General features: G+C 50.7%; 1 protein-coding gene across 3 annotated transcripts in view; it reads right to left on the reverse strand.

Annotated features, from left to right (window-relative positions):
• Positions 1-7,524: 7,524 nt before the first annotated feature.
• Positions 7,525-20,509, reverse strand: part of FLNB (filamin B) — a 164,882-nt gene continuing 151,897 nt past the window's right edge. For all 3 annotated transcript variants that reach the window (XM_063722021.1, XM_063722023.1, XM_063722022.1), the window contains 5 exons: positions 20,034-20,166; positions 16,427-16,603; positions 11,095-11,313; positions 9,954-10,157; positions 7,525-9,173 (listed from right to left, as the gene is read on the reverse strand). In XM_063722021.1, coding sequence (XP_063578091.1) covers positions 8,986-9,173; positions 9,954-10,157; positions 11,095-11,313; positions 16,427-16,603; positions 20,034-20,166 — 921 coding nt within the window. In that variant the 3' untranslated portion in view covers positions 7,525-8,985. The remainder of the gene's footprint in view (positions 9,174-9,953; positions 10,158-11,094; positions 11,314-16,426; positions 16,604-20,033; positions 20,167-20,509) is intronic.

Consider the following 20,509-nt stretch of genomic DNA (forward strand, 5'->3'; position numbering starts at 1 on the left):
TGACTGTCCTTCCCCCAAGGGACGGGCCCAGGCCTTTACCTTCACACCCACAGGGCCCTGGGGTGGCGCACAGGGTGCTGCAGCCTCTATTCCATTCAGCAAACTCTGATGCACACCTACTATGTGCCAGGCACCCAAAGGGGGTCCAAAAAGAGGCCTAGTCTTCCCCGGCCTCAGGGAGCGCTGGACATGCAGCTGAGGGGGTTTCCAGGGCAACTCTAGGGTCCAGCTCCTCAGATACGCAGCTCTGTCCCTTGCTAGCGGAGTGGCCTCGTCTGTACAGGAGGGTGAGAGTGGGAACTACCCTTAGTATTGGGGGAATGACATTAGACCAGCGTATACAACACTTGGACAGTGTCTGGCTGGGAGGAAGTGCTCCCTCAACATCAGCTGCAGTTTCACAAGCACCCGCAAGGTGCCAGGTGCTAAGCTGTGCTCTGTGTGCCTTAAACCATCCTCCCCATTAGTAGGCTCTCATGTCCTCCTTCCCAGGTGTGGCAATGGAGGCTTGGAAACCATGTGACTGCCCCAGGGCACTGAGGCTTGTGTGCCCCGCTGGTGTGTACCTACTCCATACCAGGCCCCGGGCTGGAGACTTTACTGTTACATCACATCACTTAATCCTCACAGTGATTTGCACACAGGCTGCCTTGCATCACTCTCACAAATGAGTAAACTGAGGAATCTCTGGGTTTAACCCAAAACCCATGTCCTTGTGTTACAGACACAAAATTCTCCCAGGAAGTGCGATGGGCACTTGAGAGAGGCGCAGGCAGGGTGGGGCAGGGGAGGACCCACCCGATGCCTGGGCAGCACCACAAAGTCAGCCACCTGGATCCTCACACCTTCTGCCTCCCTGACCAGGGAGAAGGAGGCTACCCACAGGGCCCTGGGGCCGCTTGCCTTCCACTTTGCATTCAACAAACGTCATTAGCTTCTGACCCTGTGCCAGGCACCAAGCCAGGCTCAAAATGTAGATGAGGAAAGACAGAGCCCAGGTACTTCCTGCTCTCAGGATTTCACTCTCTAGAAGGGGAGGCAGACGCTTAGCCAGGTTGCAGTGAGTGGGTCAGGGAAGGCTTCCTGGAAGAGGTGCCCTTTGACTGAGACCTGAACTGTGAACATGAGTTAGCCAGGGGCAAAGCACAGGGGAAGAGTGTTGCAGCCTGGGACCCCCCAGTTAGAAAGGCAAGAAAGGCCACGGATGTATAGACTGCCCTCTGGGCCTCAGTCTTTCCATGTGTGAAATGGGCTGTGAGGAGGTTTGGGAAATTTGGGGAAGAAACTCAGGTTAAGTGGAATAGCTGGGTCTGAGATGCCTCCCCAGGGCACGCAAAGTAGTGACTGATGAACCTTTCGCCTGCAGGCTCCCTGAGCAGGAGCTAAGCACCGGTTAGTCATTCTCTCCTGGCGGAGGGCCTACTGTGTGTCCGGAGCTGCAAGTGAACAACACGACAAAACGCCCTGGCCTCGCGGAGCTGATCCTGCCCTGCCCTGTAACTCGGGTGTCTCCGCGGGCCGAGCCTGGCACACAGTAGGTGCCCGGGAAATGTGCTCAAGTAAATTATGCCTAGGCGCACTTCACATTGGCTCTGTTACCGGGGACAGTGGGGGTAAGGGGTAAAGGGAGGAGAGTCAGGAGTTGCAGGGCTTGGGGGCGGCAGGACCCTGGAGTCAATCGGTTGAGGCGCGGAGTGTGCTGCTAGAACTCCAGACAGCCTCTCTGCCCCACCCCCGAGGCTTCTGCGCTGGAGTCCCCAGACTTACCAGCGCAGAAGAGGAGAGGTGGGTGGGTCCCCCTCCTCCTGGCGTGGGAGAACCCGCGCCTTCCCCACCGCAGGGACTCCGCTCGCGGACTTAGTTCGCGTGTCCAAGGCGGCCCCTAGCGGTCACTGCGGCGACGACAACCCAGGCAGCCGTCCTCTCGCCCCCGAAGCTCACAACTTCCTCGAGCGGGGAGCGGAGCTGGGACGGTGCAGAGAGGCGCTCCCAAAGGGCCGCCTTCCGCGGGCCCAAGGAGGCCAACGGCCCGCTAGGAGAGCCTCCTCTGGCTTCTGTTTTCTGTGTCTGGAGCCGTGCACAACTTCACGGCCCCGTTCCTAGACAGGTTTACCGGGTTTTAACACAGCTTTGACCATTAATGACTACCTGTGTGACCTTGGGGAAGTCACCAAACCTTTTTTTTTCCTTCTTTTTAGTCTTGTTCTGTCGCCCAGGCTGGAGTGCAATGGCGCGATCTCGGCTCACTGCAACTTCCGCCTCCCGGGTTCAAGCGATTCTCCTGTCTCAGCCTACCAAGTTGCTGGGACTACAGGCGCCCATCATCACGCCCGGCTAATTTTTGTACTTTTAGTAGAGGTGGTGTTTCACCATGTTGGGCAGGCTGGTCTTGAACTCCTGACTTCAAGTGATCCACCTGCCTCTGCCTCCCAAAATGCTGAGATTACAGGCGTGAGACACCGCGCCCGGCCAGTCACCAAAACTTTCTGAGCCTTGACAAACTCTCTTTTAAAAAATGTGATAATAAGAGTCAGTGCATAGCATTAGTGTTACTTACGATGATAATTTTCTTACTCTTAGTTTATTAACTTATTTAAGCTCCATCCATCTAACAACCCATGGGATGGTGCAGTGTGGGAGCAGCCCTCAGGCCTGTCACTGGCCTAGGCCTGTGCAAAGGGAAAAGGGTGAAGCTCTGAAACCAGGGGACAAGAACAGGCTGGCATGTGGGCTGGAGCCCTCCTAGGTGCGTGTGACTCACCCCTTTCCCCTCCCACCTTTCTGGCCACTCCCTGAGGCCACCAACATCCCCCCTCAGACAGAGTTCTGTGGTTGGCCCACCCTACCCCACTCACTCCTACTGATACCGCCCAACCCTAATGCCCAGCCCAAGACTGTCTGCCACACCACACTGCTTTCCTAGGACTCAGAACTTAATGTCTTAGTTCCCTTACACCAATAATAGTAATTTCAAGAACACTTATCGTGTACTGGACTCTGTGAAATGCCTTTTTTTTTTTTTTTTTTTTTTTTTTGGAGACAGTCTCGCTCTGTCACCCAGGCTGGAGTGCAATGGTGTGATCTTGGCTCACCACAACCTCCACCTCCTGGGTTCAAGCAATCCTCCTGCCTCAGCCTCCCCACTGGGATTACAGGCACATGCCATCACATCTGGCTAATTTTTGTATTTTTAGTAGAAATGGGGTTTTACCATGTTGGCCAGGCTGGTCTTGAACTCCTGACCTCAAGTGATCCACCCATCTTGGCCTCCCAAAGTGCTGGGATTGCAGGAGTGAGCCACCATGCCTGGCCTGAAATGCTCTGTATGTATATTTTGTCAGTGAGTTCTCAGAACACTCTTTGGGGTGGGTCCTGTTACCCCATTTCATTGGAAAGAAAACTGAGGCACAGTTTTCTGTGAAGGATCAGTGACCTGCCTGCCAGAGGTCATGGCAGGGCCAGGATTTGAATCCCCGGCCCAACCTTAGAGCCACCACGCTTAATGGCTTCTCCATAAGCCTCCCTTTCCCTAGCTGGGGTGTCCCTTCCAGTCTGCCTTGGGGAGCCAAATCTCTGCAACACTCAGGCAGTCCCTCTCTCAACAGCTTTGGGTTGAGGAAAGCTTGTCCAGGCCAGGTGGGGGGTGGATGTGCTCAGCGGGAGGGAGGCAGGGGGAGATGCCTTTCTGGAGTTCATCTGATTTTAGAATGGAAGTTTCCCATTATTTCCCTATTTTACAGATGAGAGCAGTGAGGCACAGAGAAGGTGACCGCCTGAGGTATCTCGGTTGGTAAGCAGCAGCGCTGGGCTTGGAATCAGGTTTGAACCTGCAGCATGTGACCTGCTGCTCTCTGAATGCTGTTGCTACACGAGGTTATTCTGCTGCTATGGAGCAGGCTGCTTGTAGCTGGGCCTGAAGCTGGCATTTCCAGGACTTGGTGCTTCTGCTGAGGTTTTCTCCTCCTCTGAATACACCCTGCCGGGGTTCAGCACCAGCTTTGCCCTAAGCACGTCCACTTCCTGGAAAGGGAGGGCAGCCCCCGACAGGGAGAGGTGTTCTGGTGTCTTGGCAAGGCAGTCAGGGAAGAGGGAGAAACATGGGCAATAAAAGGCTTGCAGATTCTTTCATCTTTGTACTTTGTCCCGGGGAGATAAGCGAGTCCAAAATACAAAACACCCTTGGATATGTGGATCCGTGCCACAAGTCAGGCTTGTAAATTCTCCATTTCCTGCCTGCTCTTGAGAACTCGAGGAAGAGAGAAAAAGCGTGTGAGGGGTGTGGAGTGGGTCTCCCTAAATTCCATGCCCATGAGCCGGTCCCCGTGGGCTTGGGGGCTCAGACAAAAGCCTTATCACAAAGCAGAGAAGGATCTCTTTGTTTAGAAAGATTCCTCCCACCATGCGTTAGGCAGCATCCTTAGGACAAAACCAGAAAAATAAAACTGAATCCAGGCTTGCTTGAGCCCTTACTGCCCCCAATGTGACATTTTTACTTCCTCAAATTATGATTTACTATTGTGAAAGGGAAAAAATACCTGCATAAGATACTCATTTCTGGGAGTTTTCATTCGTGAAATATACGGATGATACAGCCTCTTCCCCCTCCAAATTAATGGAGATTTGGAAAGACTCCATCCCTTTCTTCGACTCTACTTCCGTAGGGCTGAGAACTGAGGCTAACAGGCACTTCAGTTAACAACACTCCACATTTTTATATAAACTTGACGGGTTGACAAGGATCAAGCACTCATTTTGCCTTTAACCTTTATTCTACTTTTTTTTTTTTTTTTTTTTTTTTTTTTTTGAGATGGAATCTCACTCTGTTGCCTAGGCCAGATGGAGTGCAGTAGTGCGATCTCGGCTCACTGCAGCTGCTGCCTCCAGGGTTCAAGCAACTCTCCTGCTTCAGCCTCCTGAGTAGTGAGATTACAGGTATGCACCACAACACCCAGCTAATTTTTCTATCTTTAGTAGAGAGGGGGTTTCACCATGTTGGCCAGGCTGGTCTGGAACTCTTGACCTTAGGTGATCCGCCTGCCTCGGCCTCCCAAAGTGCTAGGATTACAAGTACGAGCCACCGCGCCTCACCTATTCTGCTAGCCTATTCTGCTAATTTTTAAGTCTGTGCAACTTTCAAGGGAGATTAAATCCCTATATGCCCTACTCATTTTACACCAAAGTCATCAAAATGTGGCTTCCAAGGCCCCTTTGAAGTCCTAAAACTAAACATGTGGTCAAGGGGCCCAAGTGTTATAAGTGCATCGGAAACAAAGAAACATGTTAATAAAATGTTTCCTTCTTGGCAGCATCCTGGTGAGTGCCTCCCTGGGTTGCAAAGGGAAATGTGATGAGGAAGAGGTGGGCTTCTGTGCTTTGAAGTGGGCAGGGCCTGGGAATCTCTGCAGGGCAGCTGCTGTCTGCTTCACCTCCATCGGCCCTCTCCACTCCTGGTAGGAAAGAGGCAAAGTCAATAGTGAAAGTTGGGAAGAAAACACAAAAGTCGGAAAGGACCTGGCACCAGGCCTGTCCGGGGTCAAGTTTCAGAGTTTTCAAGGTATTTGCACAAACAGCTGGTTTCCATAGCAGCCACGCCCAGGTGCAGGTAAGGGTTGCCCTGTGGTCCTAGCCATTGACCGATAAAGAGGTGCATCTCACCCTGGGATGTCTTTGATGTAACAGGAGGCAGTGGCTTCTAGTGGGGAAATTTACCCCAGGGTAACATCACCATCGCCCCCATGCAGGGGACCACCAGGTGTAGCCCCAGATGCCAACAAGCAGGCAGGGGGCGGCCTTGTGCCAGGAATATCACTTCCAGTAGGTGTTGGTCACAGACAGCAGTGGCTGAGACTCTGGCAGGGAATTGTTCCTTACAGCTCCCTGTGGGCTCTTATCTGATCCTCATGACCACCCAGAGAGGTGAGGCAAGGTGACTTCCCCAGGGCCACACAGCTAATGAACGGCGGAGCCAGTGTTGAAGCTCTGGGGTGCCTGACACCAAAGCCCATGCTGTTAATTTACAAATGCTGCCTCCCCCAACAGAAAGCCGCCAGACTTCACCGTTGAGAAACCAATGGCTGCGCCCTGTGCTCCTCTGTGGGCAACCTAGCATACTGTGGCCCGGCCAGACCCCACCGGGCAGAGGCTGAATGGACTCTTTGGCAAGTGGGAGAACTGCCCGCCACTGCAGAATCCCGAAGCCCATGGACCTTCTCAGATAGGAGTCCAGGAAGCAGTGCTTCCTGGTGCAGGCCACAGATAAGGCTGCTCCCTCCGGGAGGAGAGGACCTTTCCTCCACTCTCTTCCTCCCTCCTCTCAGAGGCAAACAATTGATCCCAATTGACAGCCAGGTGTCAGAAGAATCCAGTCTCCCTTCCCTGCTTTTCTCTCCAACCCCAACCCCCATCTGGAGGGCTGGGGGCCCAGCGGTGATTTCCCATCACCATGGCACTGCCAGGGCCTATCTGGGGACTCCTGTTTCCACAGCGGTATCACCAGGGGGTAGAGCTAGCACTCTGGGGTCAAGAAGGCAAGGGCCCAGGGTCTGCCCGCAAGTGAGCTTTGCATCTGCAAACATGCATTGCATGTATTGCATTGCAGCACCTGAGGTGGTAGTGCCATCTGTAAAGCGGTATCACTGCTGTGGGGTAGGGAGGAGGCGGAGGAGGAGGTGGAGGTGGAGAAGGGGTGCTAGGTACCTCCTAAGCATTCAGCAATCAGAAGCTCTTCTAGAAAAAGGAGAAACAGGTCAGTCACAGTGGTTGACGCCCATAATACAGCACTTTGGGAGACCAAGGCAAGGAGGATCACTTGAGGTCAGGAGTTCAAGACCAGCCTGGCCAACATGGCGAAACCACATCTCTACTAAAAAGACAAAAATTAGCGAGGCATGGTGGTGCACGCCTTTAGTCCCAGCTACTTGGGAGGCTGAGGCAGAAGAACCGCTTGAACCTGGGAGGCAGAGGTTGCAGTGAGCAGAGATCCCGCCACTGCACTCCAGCCTGGGCAACAGAGTGAGACTCTGTCTCAAAAAAGGAAAATTAAAAAAAAAAAAAAAAGAGAAACAGAGGCAAAGGGAGGGGAAGACAGCAGCAACAATAAGCACAGCAGGGTGACAGGTGACAGCTTCTTGTTTACCACCTCCCCCCCGACAAAAAGAGCCCAGGTTCATTGTCAAAACAAGTTGCTAGTCTTGTGTCCCTTTAAGGCAGGGGTTGGGAGAGCTGGTCTGGGGCTCCAACGATGTGCCTGTGTGTGTGTGTGTTACACTGTCTTGCTCTGTTACCCAGGCTAGAGTGCAGGGTTGCAACCACAGCTCACTGCAACCTTGGCCTCTCAGGCTCAAGTGATCCTCCTGCCTCTGCCTCCTGAGTAGCTGGGACTACAGGCATGCATTACCATGCTGGCTAATTTTTTAATTTTTTGTAGAGGCTGGGTCTTGCTGTGTTACCCAGGCTGGTGGTGTTGAACTCCTAGGATTAAATAATTTGTTCAGAAGTGACATCATCCAAGAACACCAAGGGAACTTTATGGAGCAAATGTTTTATTTAATAAGTTATAAGATACAATTTACAGTCGGCGTTTGATTCCAGTTTGGCTTCCATGTCCCAGCTTACAACACCCGTGGTCCTTTCACATCAGGCTCCGGGCTGTTCCAGTTTCTGTAGGGTGGGCTTTTACCCCCAACACTCGCCCCAGATACTATACCTGCCACAACAGTGGCCACTTCCTCAGGACTAAGCAGCAAACCCTAAAGGTCCACCTGCCCAGACCACGCTACACATTTGGGCTCAGACAACGTCCCTGACACTTTAACGTCATTCCAAAGCCAGCTCAGGTCTGCAGGAAGGCAGGCAAAATTCCCTACACCTCATTTCTGGATTTCTGCGCCACGCAGCTCTCACTGTTTCTGCCAAGTGGTGAAAAGACCACCAATAAGCTGCTGCCCTTCTCTCCCCCCACCATTCCCAACTTTCAGGCCAAAGAGCCGCAGGAATTTCATTCTGTCCTGTCTGTACAGATCATTATTTTCCAGAAAAAGTGACCCACGAAGCTGGCTGGGGCGGGTGTGGAGTGTTATGTCATGGGACGGGCCTTGGGATGAGGGCGCTAATCCATGGGCCCCTCTGAGGTCACTTTAAACATTTTGGTAAGACTACCCAGGCTGACGAAGGGCTGGAGCGTGTGTTAAAAACAAGGGCTAGTGTTGGTTAAAAGGGATCTTTGGCAAGTGGGGAACTGCTCGCCACTGCAGAATTTCTTCAGACCAAGGAAGGGACTGAAACGGACTTGGAAAACTAAAGCAAAACCATGACTGCCGGGATGGTCTCGTGTGGTGACTCTGCAAGAAATAATCATCAGAGCGAGGGGACAGGTACTTGGGAGACATGTGGGCCCGGCTGCCACCACATCCACTCTGCCCTCTAAGAAGTGTAAGAAGGCCATAGAGCATGGGGGTGTTGGCAATGAGGAGCGGTAAAGCAGTGCTAGTGATCTAATAGCTAAATACATTAACACGGGCACTGGAAGAGATTAAGCGGATTTTAAGTCATCTCCTTTGCCAAATGACAACCAAACTAGGTGTCCCCTTTTTCTCTGCCCATCTTCGCCTAGCCCTGTTTCATAAATGCTGAAGAGTGAACCAGCAGCTCAGGCTAGCCAGTTTTGTTTTTTTGAAATGTCAGTCTCATTGTGTTCCTGGTCTGTCTGCTGCAGTGGGTGGTCTGTTCCACCAAGAGTTCTGGTTTGCACCTAGTGTACTCAGGATCCTCTCAGCCCACTGAACAAGCTTGCATTTCTTAAGATTCTCCAATATGTCCCTCAAGAGTCCAGTCTAGGACTTATTTCTGAAGGCATTTTAGAACAGCAATATTTTAGGGATGGGGTTTCAGCCCCACAAACAGGCTGGAGGGCTTTGTATAAAATGAATTACAAACAAGCAACAAAAGCAACCACAAGAACTCTCCCCAGGATTTGAGAAAACTGTTTTAAGGCACTGTGACATGAAAAGGGCTGCCAGGGATGTGTTCCTCCCCCCACTTCACAGCCAGCACATAATCGCCCCTCTCCTTGACGACATATGTGACGTTGTATTGCTGGTTGCCTACATGCTTCATGGAGACCTCCTCACAGGGGGTGGTGGGCCCATGGACCCCGATCAGCAGCATGTTGGAGCCTAGGAGGCAAAAGAAGTGGTTACTCCATCCGGATGTGTCAGGACAGGCACAGGAAAAGGAGGGAGTATGAGAGCCAAAGGTAAGGTGCTTCCGCAATAATGCTGGGGCCCCTGAGAGGTGGGAGAGTGTGGCAATTACAAGCAGAGGCTCGTAGACCCTGACGGTGTGGGTTCGAATCCCTGCCCTGCCACTTGCTACCTGGGTAACCTTGGACTGGAATCTCACCTCTCCCTAGCTCAGCTTCCCCATCTGTAAGCAGGGAATGAGAACAGCACATACCTCACGAACTAGTTGTGAGGTTTAAGGAGTTATGGGTGTCAAACCCTAGCACACAGTAAGGGCTATTCTAAGTGTTGGCTATGAGAATCTTCTTGTTTACTCTCACAAGCACCTTAAGGAAGGTACTTCTGAGAAGAGGAAACTGACTTTTGGAAAGAGATTTAATAACTTTCCAAGGTCACATGGCTAAATAAGTTTTATGAACAAACGAATGAATGAAGTGACGGTATCAGGTTTCCAGCCCAGGTGTACTGGATGCCAGAACCCAGGCAACCGACCCTTGAAACCCAAATAAATACCCAAGTTCAAAAGGCAAAGAGAAGGAAATCATTTAAAAATATTAAGTGCAGGAGAACAGGGTCATGAACATGGTTACTTGCAAACGGCTGGGTTACATTGGGGTGGGCACTGCAGGAGACCTCAGCAGGGAAGGCCAGTGTACCCAGGGTGCCCAGCCTGCCCCTGCCCCACCCCACCCTTGAAAAGGCCCAGACACCTACCGGCTTTGCTGCAGTCCACCAGGAAGGAACTCTTCTGGCCCACAAAGGCCTTGGAGAGCCCTGCACCCTTAGAGGTCACCTTGCTGGCGTCCGAGGATGCCTTGGGAATGGCGCTATAGCAGGTCTCTGTAGAAGACCTGGTCACTGACTCCACCAGGATGGATGAGGTCTCATTGGCTGAGCCGGGGCTAACTAGACGCTGGCCTAAGGTACAGGAGGGAGGGGGACAGGCATGAATGGCCAGATCAAGAGGGGTCTCTCAGCCAGAGGACAGGCGAGTACCCTACACAGTAACCCCAGGAGAGCCCGCGTACCCCAACACCTGGATACAAAAGCCACCACACCCGTATCTCACACCCATAATGTCTTCTAAACCCCTGGGATCCCACCCCCATACAACTAGGATCTGGCTTTCTGGGCAAATGGATGAGTCTGGCCTTGGCTGACAAGGCCGAGAACCCTCCCAATCCCCCCACCCCCCACCCACCAAAGATGTGCCTGTGGAATTCACATCTTTCTATTTACATAAAATAGTCTATGTACAAGCAGTGTAAAAGTTTGGGATGACATATAATGAAATATCAAAAAATGATTCTGTGGATGAGAAAGGATGATTTTTCTATCTGAATTTTCTAATTTTCCTGCGATGAACCTACATTCTTTATGTAACAGTGAATCATGACGTGTGGAAGGGATTTACTACAGTGTTTATGGTGGTTACCTTGGGTGGTGGCTGTGAAGTGGTTTTCATAGTTTGGTATTTTTTCCAGTGTTTTGGAGGAGACACATTTTTATAAGTATAGGAAAACCTTTTGATTATTTTTCAAGTGAAAATTAGAAATGAGGGGATTTTCAGGCCCTGATCTAAACAAATACATAAGATTTCAACATGTATTCTTTCCTGTTAGAGACAGAAAACTACCTAACATCCTAACATGTCTTCTCAACTTCTGCACGGCTCCACTCTGTGGACTTTTGTAAGTTTCAAACACGGCCCTCTGACACCTCATACTATTTACTGACATTCAAAGTTCAAAGTAGCTTAAACACATCTAAAACCATCCATAGTTTCCACTATGATTGATCTGACAAACCAGCTCCCCAGGAAGGGAGAGTAACTCCGAAGATGGTTGATCGTTACCTGTCACCTTGGCCTTGAAGGGACTGCCCGCGATGTGGTTGGGCCCACCGTATTTGACACTGATCAGGTAGTTACCAGGAGCCATGGGGGTGTACATGACTTTGTATCCTTCAGGTGTTTCCTGACAATCCATTTTAACCTTGGACGGGCCTTCGATGGTGACGGATAATGTCCCTGGACCTGCTCGGGTGGTGTTAATAAAGAATTCCGACTGGATACCTGGGAGAAAGGAATAGAAAATGCTGTGTGGATGGCTTGGAGGGCTTTCCCGGGAGCACTGAGGCCATGGTGAGGGACACACATAGATCCCCTTACAGAGGGCTCACCCTGGTGGCATGGGAACCCACTGGCACCAGCTCTGAACTTCTGGCAGAGACAACCTCAGGCCCTGTGGGGTGGGGGCTCCCTTTTCCAGGCCAAGGCAGGAGAAGCATGGCTGACATTTCGCCCACAAGCACCAACAGCCTGGACACCCTGTTCTCTCCTCTGGGCACGAGCCATTGTGGCTGAGGGCGAGAAGCCTGAGTCACACTGTGAGCCTGAAGTGCTGCTTCAGCCACCAGAGTCCAGCTCTCTCTCCAGGGGTGTGGGGGAGGCGTGGGCCCCTCTGACCGTCCTTTCTTCTCTGGGTAGACTTGGAGAAGCCAGGGAGGCCAAGCATCTCCTCCCTTCCTCCTCAGCCCTCACTCCAGGCACTGTGCTACAGACTGGGTGCAGCCACTGTGACCTGCCAGCCCACCCACTTTGCCGTGAATTCCAGCAATAAGCACAGGAACAAAACAGCAGCTCCCGCTGACGGGGCATGCGTGCCCCACTCCGACTCCAGGTCCTGTGCACAGCACCGTTTACACATGTGGTATGGAATCCTTTCCGTGATTCCTGCTTCACAAATGACTCTGCGGCTCAGGGAGGGGGCCAGTCATGCTACACAACCAGAAAGTGGTAGAGCCGGGTTTGAACCATGTCTGCATGGCTCTGGTGCCAGGCTCATCTCTTGACCCCTGGATGGACAGTGGAGCTGCCTCAGATCCCCTAACTGCAGCCCTGAGACAGCTTAGCTGGCCCAGGGAGAGCTTCCTTCAGTCATCAGGTCTGGCGCATGCCCGCTACAGTGCCCTCTATGGGGCATGCCTGGCATAGCATCCCCATGCAGGGCTGTGCTTCTGCCAGAGCCCTAGACACTGCCCCAGCTGGGAAATATTTTGGTTTAATTATAGCTCCTAGTCCAGAGAAAGAATTATTGTTCTGGATATCAATAAAAACAAAAGAGCTGCTATCGTGCAACTCTCAAACACAACCCAGCTGTTCCTGGAAGCTCTTGAGGCTCCTGCCCCAAGGTCCACCCCCAACACTATCTCAACCTCATCATGGTATCTAATCTGTGCAGCCAAGCAGCCCCTCAAGCAGCAGCTCTGAGGCCCGGGGCTGCGCAGGGAAGAAGCGGGAGGTGAGCAACACGGAGACAGTGTGTCCATCCAGGAAGCAGCTGTAAGATGATGATAAGGAAAGATATTTTACTGATTGATTGATTGAGATAGAGTCTCACTCTGTTGCCCAGGCTGGACTGCAGTATCACGATCTTGGCTCACTGCAACCTCCGCCTCCCAGGTTCAAGCGATTCTCCCGCCTCAGCTTCCTGAGTAGCTGGGATTACAGGCACTCGTCACCATCCCCAGCTAATTTTTCTATTTCTTTAGTAGAGATGGGGGTCTCACCATGTTGGCCAGGCTGGTCTTGAGCTCCTGACCTCAAGTGATCTGCCCACCTTGGTCTCCTAAAGTGCTGGGATTACAGGCATGAGCCAATGCACCCGGCCTTATTATTAATTTTTTTTTTTTTTTTTTTGAGATAAAGTCTTCCTCTGTTGCCCAGGCTGGAGTACAGTGGCATGATCACAGCTCACCGCAGCCTCAATCTTCCAGGCTCAAGCCATCCTCCTGCCTCAGCCTCCAAAGTAGCTGGGACTTCAGGCATGCACCACCACGCCTGGCTAATTTTTAAATTTTTTTGTAGAGATGGGGTTTTGCTGTGTTGCCTGGGCTGGTCTCAAACTCCTAGGCTCAAGTGATCCTCCCACCTCCACCTCCCAAAGTGCTGGGATTACAGGCGTGAGCCACTGTGCCAGGCCAAAAAGATATTTTTAAAGTGAAGTTGAAATGATGTGGCTGCAGAGGAAAGTTCCACCATTTTTTAACAAGCTGTTTCATTCCTAAGTTTGTCTTTAAAATTTTTTTTTTTTTTAGAGATGGAGTTTTACTATGTCACCCAGGCTGGTCTCAAACTCCTGGCCTCAAGCAATCCTCCTGCCTTGGCCTCCCAAAGTGCTTGGATTACAAGCATGAGCCACCGTACCCATTTGGCCCTAATGCAATATTTTGACCAACCAAAAATCAGTTCATCTTGACTGTGAGGGCCCAAAAGGGCAGGGAAGACGAGGTGGGAAAAGAGAAATCAGGGGTTATGGGACAAGAGCTACTACTTGGCTGTTACCTCCTTTACGGCCCCAAACAAGCCTATTAGGTGGGTCCCGTTATTATTCCTGTTTTACAGGAAAGGAAGCAGAGGCACAGCGAAGTCAGATAATTCATCTGGAGTCACACAGCTGGGGACCAGCAGAACTGGGATTTAAACATAAAGTTTGTCCAACTTGGAGCTAAAGCACTTACCTGAGAAAAGATGGAAGAAAAAAAATCCACAAGCAGAAGTCTCTCACCACTGCCTGTAGCTATAACCTGTATCTGACACCACAAAACATCTCTGGGCACGGCGGTCTTCCCCAACCCCCTCAAATATGTCCAGCTCAGTTCCTGTGAGTTTAATGCATGTTAAACGCAGCACCACTTGTTCTTCAAGGCAGGTAAGGAAGGAGGCCCTTCTGGTATACCCCGAGCACACTGGGGTTCCTGGATCATTTCATTAGGAAAATTGCTCAGCGGCTCCAAAGAATCTGGAGCTCCCTGGTCTATCTCCCAGCCTCTCAAGCCTCCTCCAGCAGGGTCCCGCCTCAAATTCTCCACATTCCCCTACTCCAAAATCTACAGAATGGACCATTTAAAGCTTGAGCCAAGAGATACAGCAAACTCACCCATAAAAACAGGGAGGTTTGCTTTGTTCAGAAGGTCAGGATACTGGGCGCTCTGGCGGCCAAACACAGATACCTTTTCATTCCATGCACACTGCAGCTGTGTAATCTCAGAATGGATATTTAGGGAAAGGCTTGGGAGCAGGAGGGCTGGAAAAACAAGGCGCCTTCCCTGTGACAAGAGCAATATTTACACAGGGTTTGAAGCAGGCGGTTCTGTACCTCTCCCCTCCAGGCTGGGAGCTTCCCTGCAAGAGCAGCTCCTTCTCAGCAGCGTCCAGCGCTGGCAGAGCACAGCCTGAAACCCAAGCTCCCAAAAAGGTGTGCGAACAGCCAAAAGGAAATGGGAGAGGGCCCAGGCACAGCGGCGTGAGCCAGCAGGAGGGTGAGATGCTTCCTGGCCAGTGTGGGAGACCCCAGCAGCTGCTGTGGGGCCTGGCCTGAAGTGGGCCACGCGCTCCAAGTGCCTAGAGGACCCCACCTGGGCCCTCAAAGGTGAGTACCTTGTCAGGGCTCAAGTGCCAGCACTGCTGCCTGGAAAGTACTCCTGAGTAGCTGGGAGGACAGGGATCGTGGTTTAGGACACCCCCAAAGTGGGCTGGGGATGCAGTCACTGCCTCTGGGTGAGCCAGCCACTTAGAGAGGGGGCCAAGCTCGGGGGTTCAGCGCACAGGCTCTGAGGTCATGGATGTAGACTGATTCCTGGTTCTGCCTCCTCCCAGCTGACTGTTTTTTGGGGGAGTGTTTGTTTGGGGAGTGACTCAACCTCTGCATCTCACTTTCCACATCTGTAACATGGACAGCACTTACAGTAAAATGATCCCATGCCTTTCACAAAAGGCAAGCCGCAGGCCCAGAGTTCAGGGTGGAGCCAGACTGGATTTGCCTGGGGAGTCTGGCAGCACTCACACCACCCCTGTGGGTGGCTTTGCTGAGGCCACTGCTTTGGCCAGAGTCCCGGGCAGCCTGCCAGCCCACCAGTCACTCCTGCACCTGGAGAGGGCCCCTTGGCCACACAGGACACTTGCTCCTGGGGCTGGATGCCAGGCAACCATGCAGCCACTCACCCCTCACCCCTGGGAGGCAAGTCTGCTCCATCCCACTCTCCTTATGCGGGGTGGGGGTACACACACAAGAGACTCAAGAAACCAGGACATACTGCTTTCCCAAGAGGGTCCAAAGTAACACCAAATGCAAATATGCCCCAGTGAGTCCACACTGCGTACTTCCCCTGCAAAGACTAAGGACCAACTCTCCACCCTGGCAGCCTCCATAACAGTGACGCACTCACTGCGCACCACCCGATGCCACCTGTTCAAATAACTGCGATTCACAGCAGGAATTCTCACTACAGCCAGGAAAAGGAGGGGAAGATCTGTTCTGACATGGAAAGATCTTTAAGATGGCAAAGCAAAAACACAAGCTATACCACACAGTAGATATAGTAAGATTCCTTCTGTAAGACAAAAGCAAAATTCTGTGTCTGCTTGTCTAATGAACCAATTAGCTAACCAACCCAGCAACCAAGAATGAAGACAGACAATGAGATGACAGAGAGGGTGAAGGTCCTCCCTTCCCAGAGCCGTTTGCTTCTGGACCCAGGTGGGGGAGGAGGAGAGAAGATGGAGTGAGTCCCACTTTATTTACTTCTTCACTGCCTGCATTTTTCATAATCAAACATGTCCCATCTGTGGCAAAGAATAAAAATAAATTGTAATGGGTCCAAAAAGCTTCAGAATTCTTTGATCATTTCAGTCTTTTCTCCTCCCTCCATTAAGATCTGAGAGTAAAAAGAGGAGGAGATAGGCTGGGACAGGTCTTACTGCTGCTTCAGTGCATTTCTGGGAGCCCGGTGCCATGAAAGAACAGATGGGTAGGAGCCCACTTGGATGCATCATGAATTCTGCGCAGGCAAAGAAACCCTCAAAATTAATGACACCGTGCTGTGTTCCCTGACTATCAGCATCCTGTTCTGAAAGTCAAGAAACTTGGCAGAGGAAGGAATCTGAATCACAACTAACAGTAATGAGGTGTGGTAAGACGGCCATCAAGCTCTCACTCTGGATTTATCGCGGGTCAAACCGCAACTCCCAAAACAGCTTTGGAGAGCAAGCGCCTCCGAAGTGTGCATGACCCCAGTTTCCATGGGGAGCGTGTGTAAAAAGCTTCCATGGGGCTTGAGGATTTCCATCTGGCTTGGTCCCTGGAGCTGGTTCAGTTAAGGCTTCAAGAAGCAGAGAAGTGGGTTACCTGTGATGCCCCCTTCGAGTCCCGTGCCATAGGCGGACACCAGGGCAGGGTTGCCCGCTTGTCCAGGCTCCCCAACGCGCACTTTGAAGGGGCTTCCAACCACGTGGCTCCCATTGAACTTGACATCGATGGTGTGGACACCATTCTCATGAGGAATGAAGCGAACAGCATACTTATCTAGGAGAATGAGCAAAGGCACAGGGTGAAATCAAGCAAATGGACGCCCCTGAGTTCGGTGAGGACAAAGGATGGAGGCGAGAGATGGCGCATTTAAAATCAACAGTTCTACAGGGAGCCTGGCACTCAGCATCCTGGATTTCAGAACCAGACGGACCCCCTGGGTATCCCTCATCAGTCCCAAGGGAAACACATCCACATCGCAAATCCTATAAACACAGGACAAGACTCTGACCCCTGCCTCAGAAGAACACTTCCTTTCTTTAGAAAACCTCACTTCTTCAACGTGAAATTCCGTGAATGCTGTTACTAATCCTGTCACGAGATGAATCTCATTTCACCAAAATTAAATTATGTTTTTCCACTAAAATGATGATACAAGTTGAAGACACATCACTCTGAAATTGGAAGACCTCACCACTTAAGGCTCCACAGTGGCTAACTCAGCTAACTCTAGGTTACTACCCTTTACTTTGTTCACCCACTGGGGGTTCAGGTTTTTTTTTAAACGTTGGGAGATGGCCATTCTAACTACTGTTGCATGTCTCTGTTTTGGGAAGGTATGACAAGAAATAAAAAAGAATATATACGAAGGGAAAAAAGAAAACCTCACTTCTTCTTCGTTTCTCTATTTGGCCACTTGAAGGGGAAAAAATGGTTCCAACTGGCATTAATGCTCCTTAATTAAGCTCAAAGCTAGGAAGTGCCCCACAGGGCAGGTTTTTGGCTGTGTGTTTGTCACAGCATGTAGCAAGGTAATCTGTTAACTGAAGTGGGCACCTAGAACATCTACCCATTGTGCACCACCTGACTGCCGCTTCCTCCTTGAAGCCCTCCTGCCCAGGGTGCACAGCCTGTTCTCCTCCTACCTCTGCAGGTAGTCTCTCGGTCTCTCCCTGGCACCTAGTACTCTTCATCCCTCTCAGAATTTGTGTTCCCCAAAGCTCTTCTCCCTGCCTCTGGAGGTCTCCACAGAGGTGCATCTCCATGGAGCTGTGCACCCTACATCCTTTGGCACTGAACATCCCCCAACAGTCCCCATCCGCCTCTCTTAAAGCCAATGTGTTTTAGGGGAAGCCGGCTCCATCGCCATGTCCAGGTGTGATCCCTGAGTGGATCAGGGAAAAATCCTTCTTTGCTAAGCCTTAGTCAATGAGCACATGGCATTTCTTTAGCCACAGAAAATGCCTCAGCAGTGGGCATGTGTCCAGGTCAGTGAGATGGGAAGGGAGATGTGCTGGAGACTTCTGGGAAAGGAGCCTCTCGACTTCTAAGAATCCTGAGAGGGTGTCTCTCTTAATTGATGTGGCGTGAAGGTGGGACATCTGGTGCTGCTGCAGCCATCCTGCCACCAAGAGGAAGGCCAGAACCAGGCCCACAAAGCAGAACAGCAGAGATATTTGAGGCCTTGCAGGGCACAGCTCAATGACCAAATCAAATCGCTGAAACCTGTCTTGGATGTCTTGAACTTTCTAGTTATGCACCTTACTGGGCCCCTTTATTGTGTGAGTTGGCTTGAGCTGGGTATTCTATAATCTGCAATCAATAGTAACTGTGTCATGCTAATGATCTCATACATCTGTAGGGGTTCAAATCCTGTCTGGGGTGGAGCCAGCTTTCCCTGAAGCACATTGGCTTTAAGAGAAGAGGGAGGGTACCCAGTGAGGGACTGTTGGGGCTGAGGCCACCAAACCTCACAGTGATCTAGTAAACATCTCCATTTGGGTATTGGGGATCCTTCAAAACCCCTCAAAGTAAAATATTAAACCCTTTAAGGCCCTGACCAATCCTCACCCACCCTCTGCCTGGCTGGGCCTAGTTCTGATAACTGCACTGTCATCTTCTGACCCAATCACTAAGCTACGTGGAACATTTTGGAATGGATTCTCTCTCTCACTCTCTATGGCCACCACAGATCTCTGGCCTCAAGTCCCTCCTCTCCATTTCCAGTGCCGCTGCTTCCTCAAATGGACCACTCTGGGAGCACCAGCTCACCACTTGGCCTTTCAGACTAACACCGGGATCTGACCCCATCCTTCACACTTGTTCCTCCTGAGGCTCCCCACTGCCTTTCTGCCTACTAGGAAACATAGATCTAAATGTTCACACAGAGCCTACATTCCTTTTTCTTTCTTTTTGAGACAGGGTCTTGCTGTGTTACCCAGGCTGGAATGCAATGGCATGATCACAGCTCACAGCAGTCTCGACCTCCTGGACATAAGCAATCCTCCCAACCTCATCCCCCACAAGTAGACTACAGGTGCGTGCCACCATGCCTGGCTAATTTTTTTTTTACTTTTTTTTGTAGAGAGTGGGGTCTCACTATGTTACCCAGGTTGGTCCCAAACTCCTGGGCTCAACTGATCCTCCCAAAGTGCTGGGATTACAGGTGTGAGCCACCATGCCTGGTCAGAGCCTAGATTTCCAACTACACTATACAAATACAGCCAGGCACACAACAAATGCCCTATAAGGCAGTAATCATAGGTCTCCCCCTCATACATCAAGGCCCACATCAAATGTCACCTCCTCTGAGAAGCCCTCCTGAACTCACTGAGGCAGAAACTATTTCTCTCTCCTGCTCTGACCATCTTCAGCATTTACTTCTCAGTTCTCCTGTGGTAATAGTGATCATTTGGGGTCATCATCTGCTTTTTGGCTAGGCCTTCACTAAACTTTGAGGAACTCTTTGAGCCTTATACCTTCCTTCAAGTTTCTGACACTTAATAAATTTATTATGTTCACCGGTAACACTGTCTCTTTAAAGTTGATTAAATCAGAGAATTCCATATACCAAGGCACCAAGCAAGAAAAATCTTAGGACATTAGGGCCTAGAGACCCAGATTTTCTTTTTTAAATTTACAGAACATTAACCTACTTTTCCTTTAGAGTAAAGTGAGATCAAAATATGCTTACTCGTGTCATAAGGTCAACGAATAAAAATCTATAAGATGTTGTTACAACATGAAAGAAAAATCATGATGAATGTCATACAAAAGGAATCTGAAAAACTAACAGAAAACAAAGAAGCATTTGTTTTTGTGTTGTGTGTATGTTTTTTTTTTTTTTTTTTTTTTGGAGACAGGGTCTCACTCTGTCACCCAGGCTGGAGTTCAGTGGCACAATCATAGCTCACTGCATCATAGCTCACTGCAGCCTTGACCTCCCAGGTTAAGGCAATACACCCAGCCCAGCTTTTGTTTAAAAAAGAAAGAAAGAATGAGCATTCTCTCCCAGCCTAAAGGGTCTGCCTATACCTGGCACATGTTTAAACCCTAATTTATAAACAATATCTGGCAACAGCAAAGGGAATTCAGAGGCTCACTGGCAGTAATGAAACTGATCAGCCCTCCTTTGGGACACACATTTACAGGAACATTCTGCTGGAAAGTGCTGGTGCTGGGACCCCCCAGCAGGCCTCCTGCTCACCTGGCTCCAGCTCAGACACGTGGCACTCCTCCACGGCTCCAGAGGGGCTGTGCACCTTTGCATCAATCTTGCCTTTTGCGCCATTCAACCTTATAGCAAAGGATGCTGGCTGGTTAACTTTTAATCCCGATTCCTGAGAATTTAATACATTAGACAGGTTATGGCCCTCGGCGTTCCTGCTCAGTGGCACACACTGACCCTACCCAAAACTGTGGGTGACAGTTCTCATGCAAATAGGTTTTTCTATATAACATATGACAACAAAAGAGCAGGTGAGCCATTCTGCATTTTTAACGTAAGATAGCAGAGACGTGCATCTGCATGGTCTCTTATGCAAACCATCTTCATTCAGCCTAGAAGAGATGATTTCTGGGCTTGGATACTTGAGACATCCTGGTCAAAAGGACTATCATCTCAGCATCCAAAATAACACCCGTGCAGGCCAGAAAACCCAGTATGTTCCAGGTCAAAAAAGT

Source organism: Pongo abelii, chromosome 2, assembly GCF_028885655.2.
Source record: "Pongo abelii isolate AG06213 chromosome 2, NHGRI_mPonAbe1-v2.0_pri, whole genome shotgun sequence".
NCBI lineage: Eukaryota > Metazoa > Chordata > Mammalia > Primates > Hominidae > Pongo > Pongo abelii.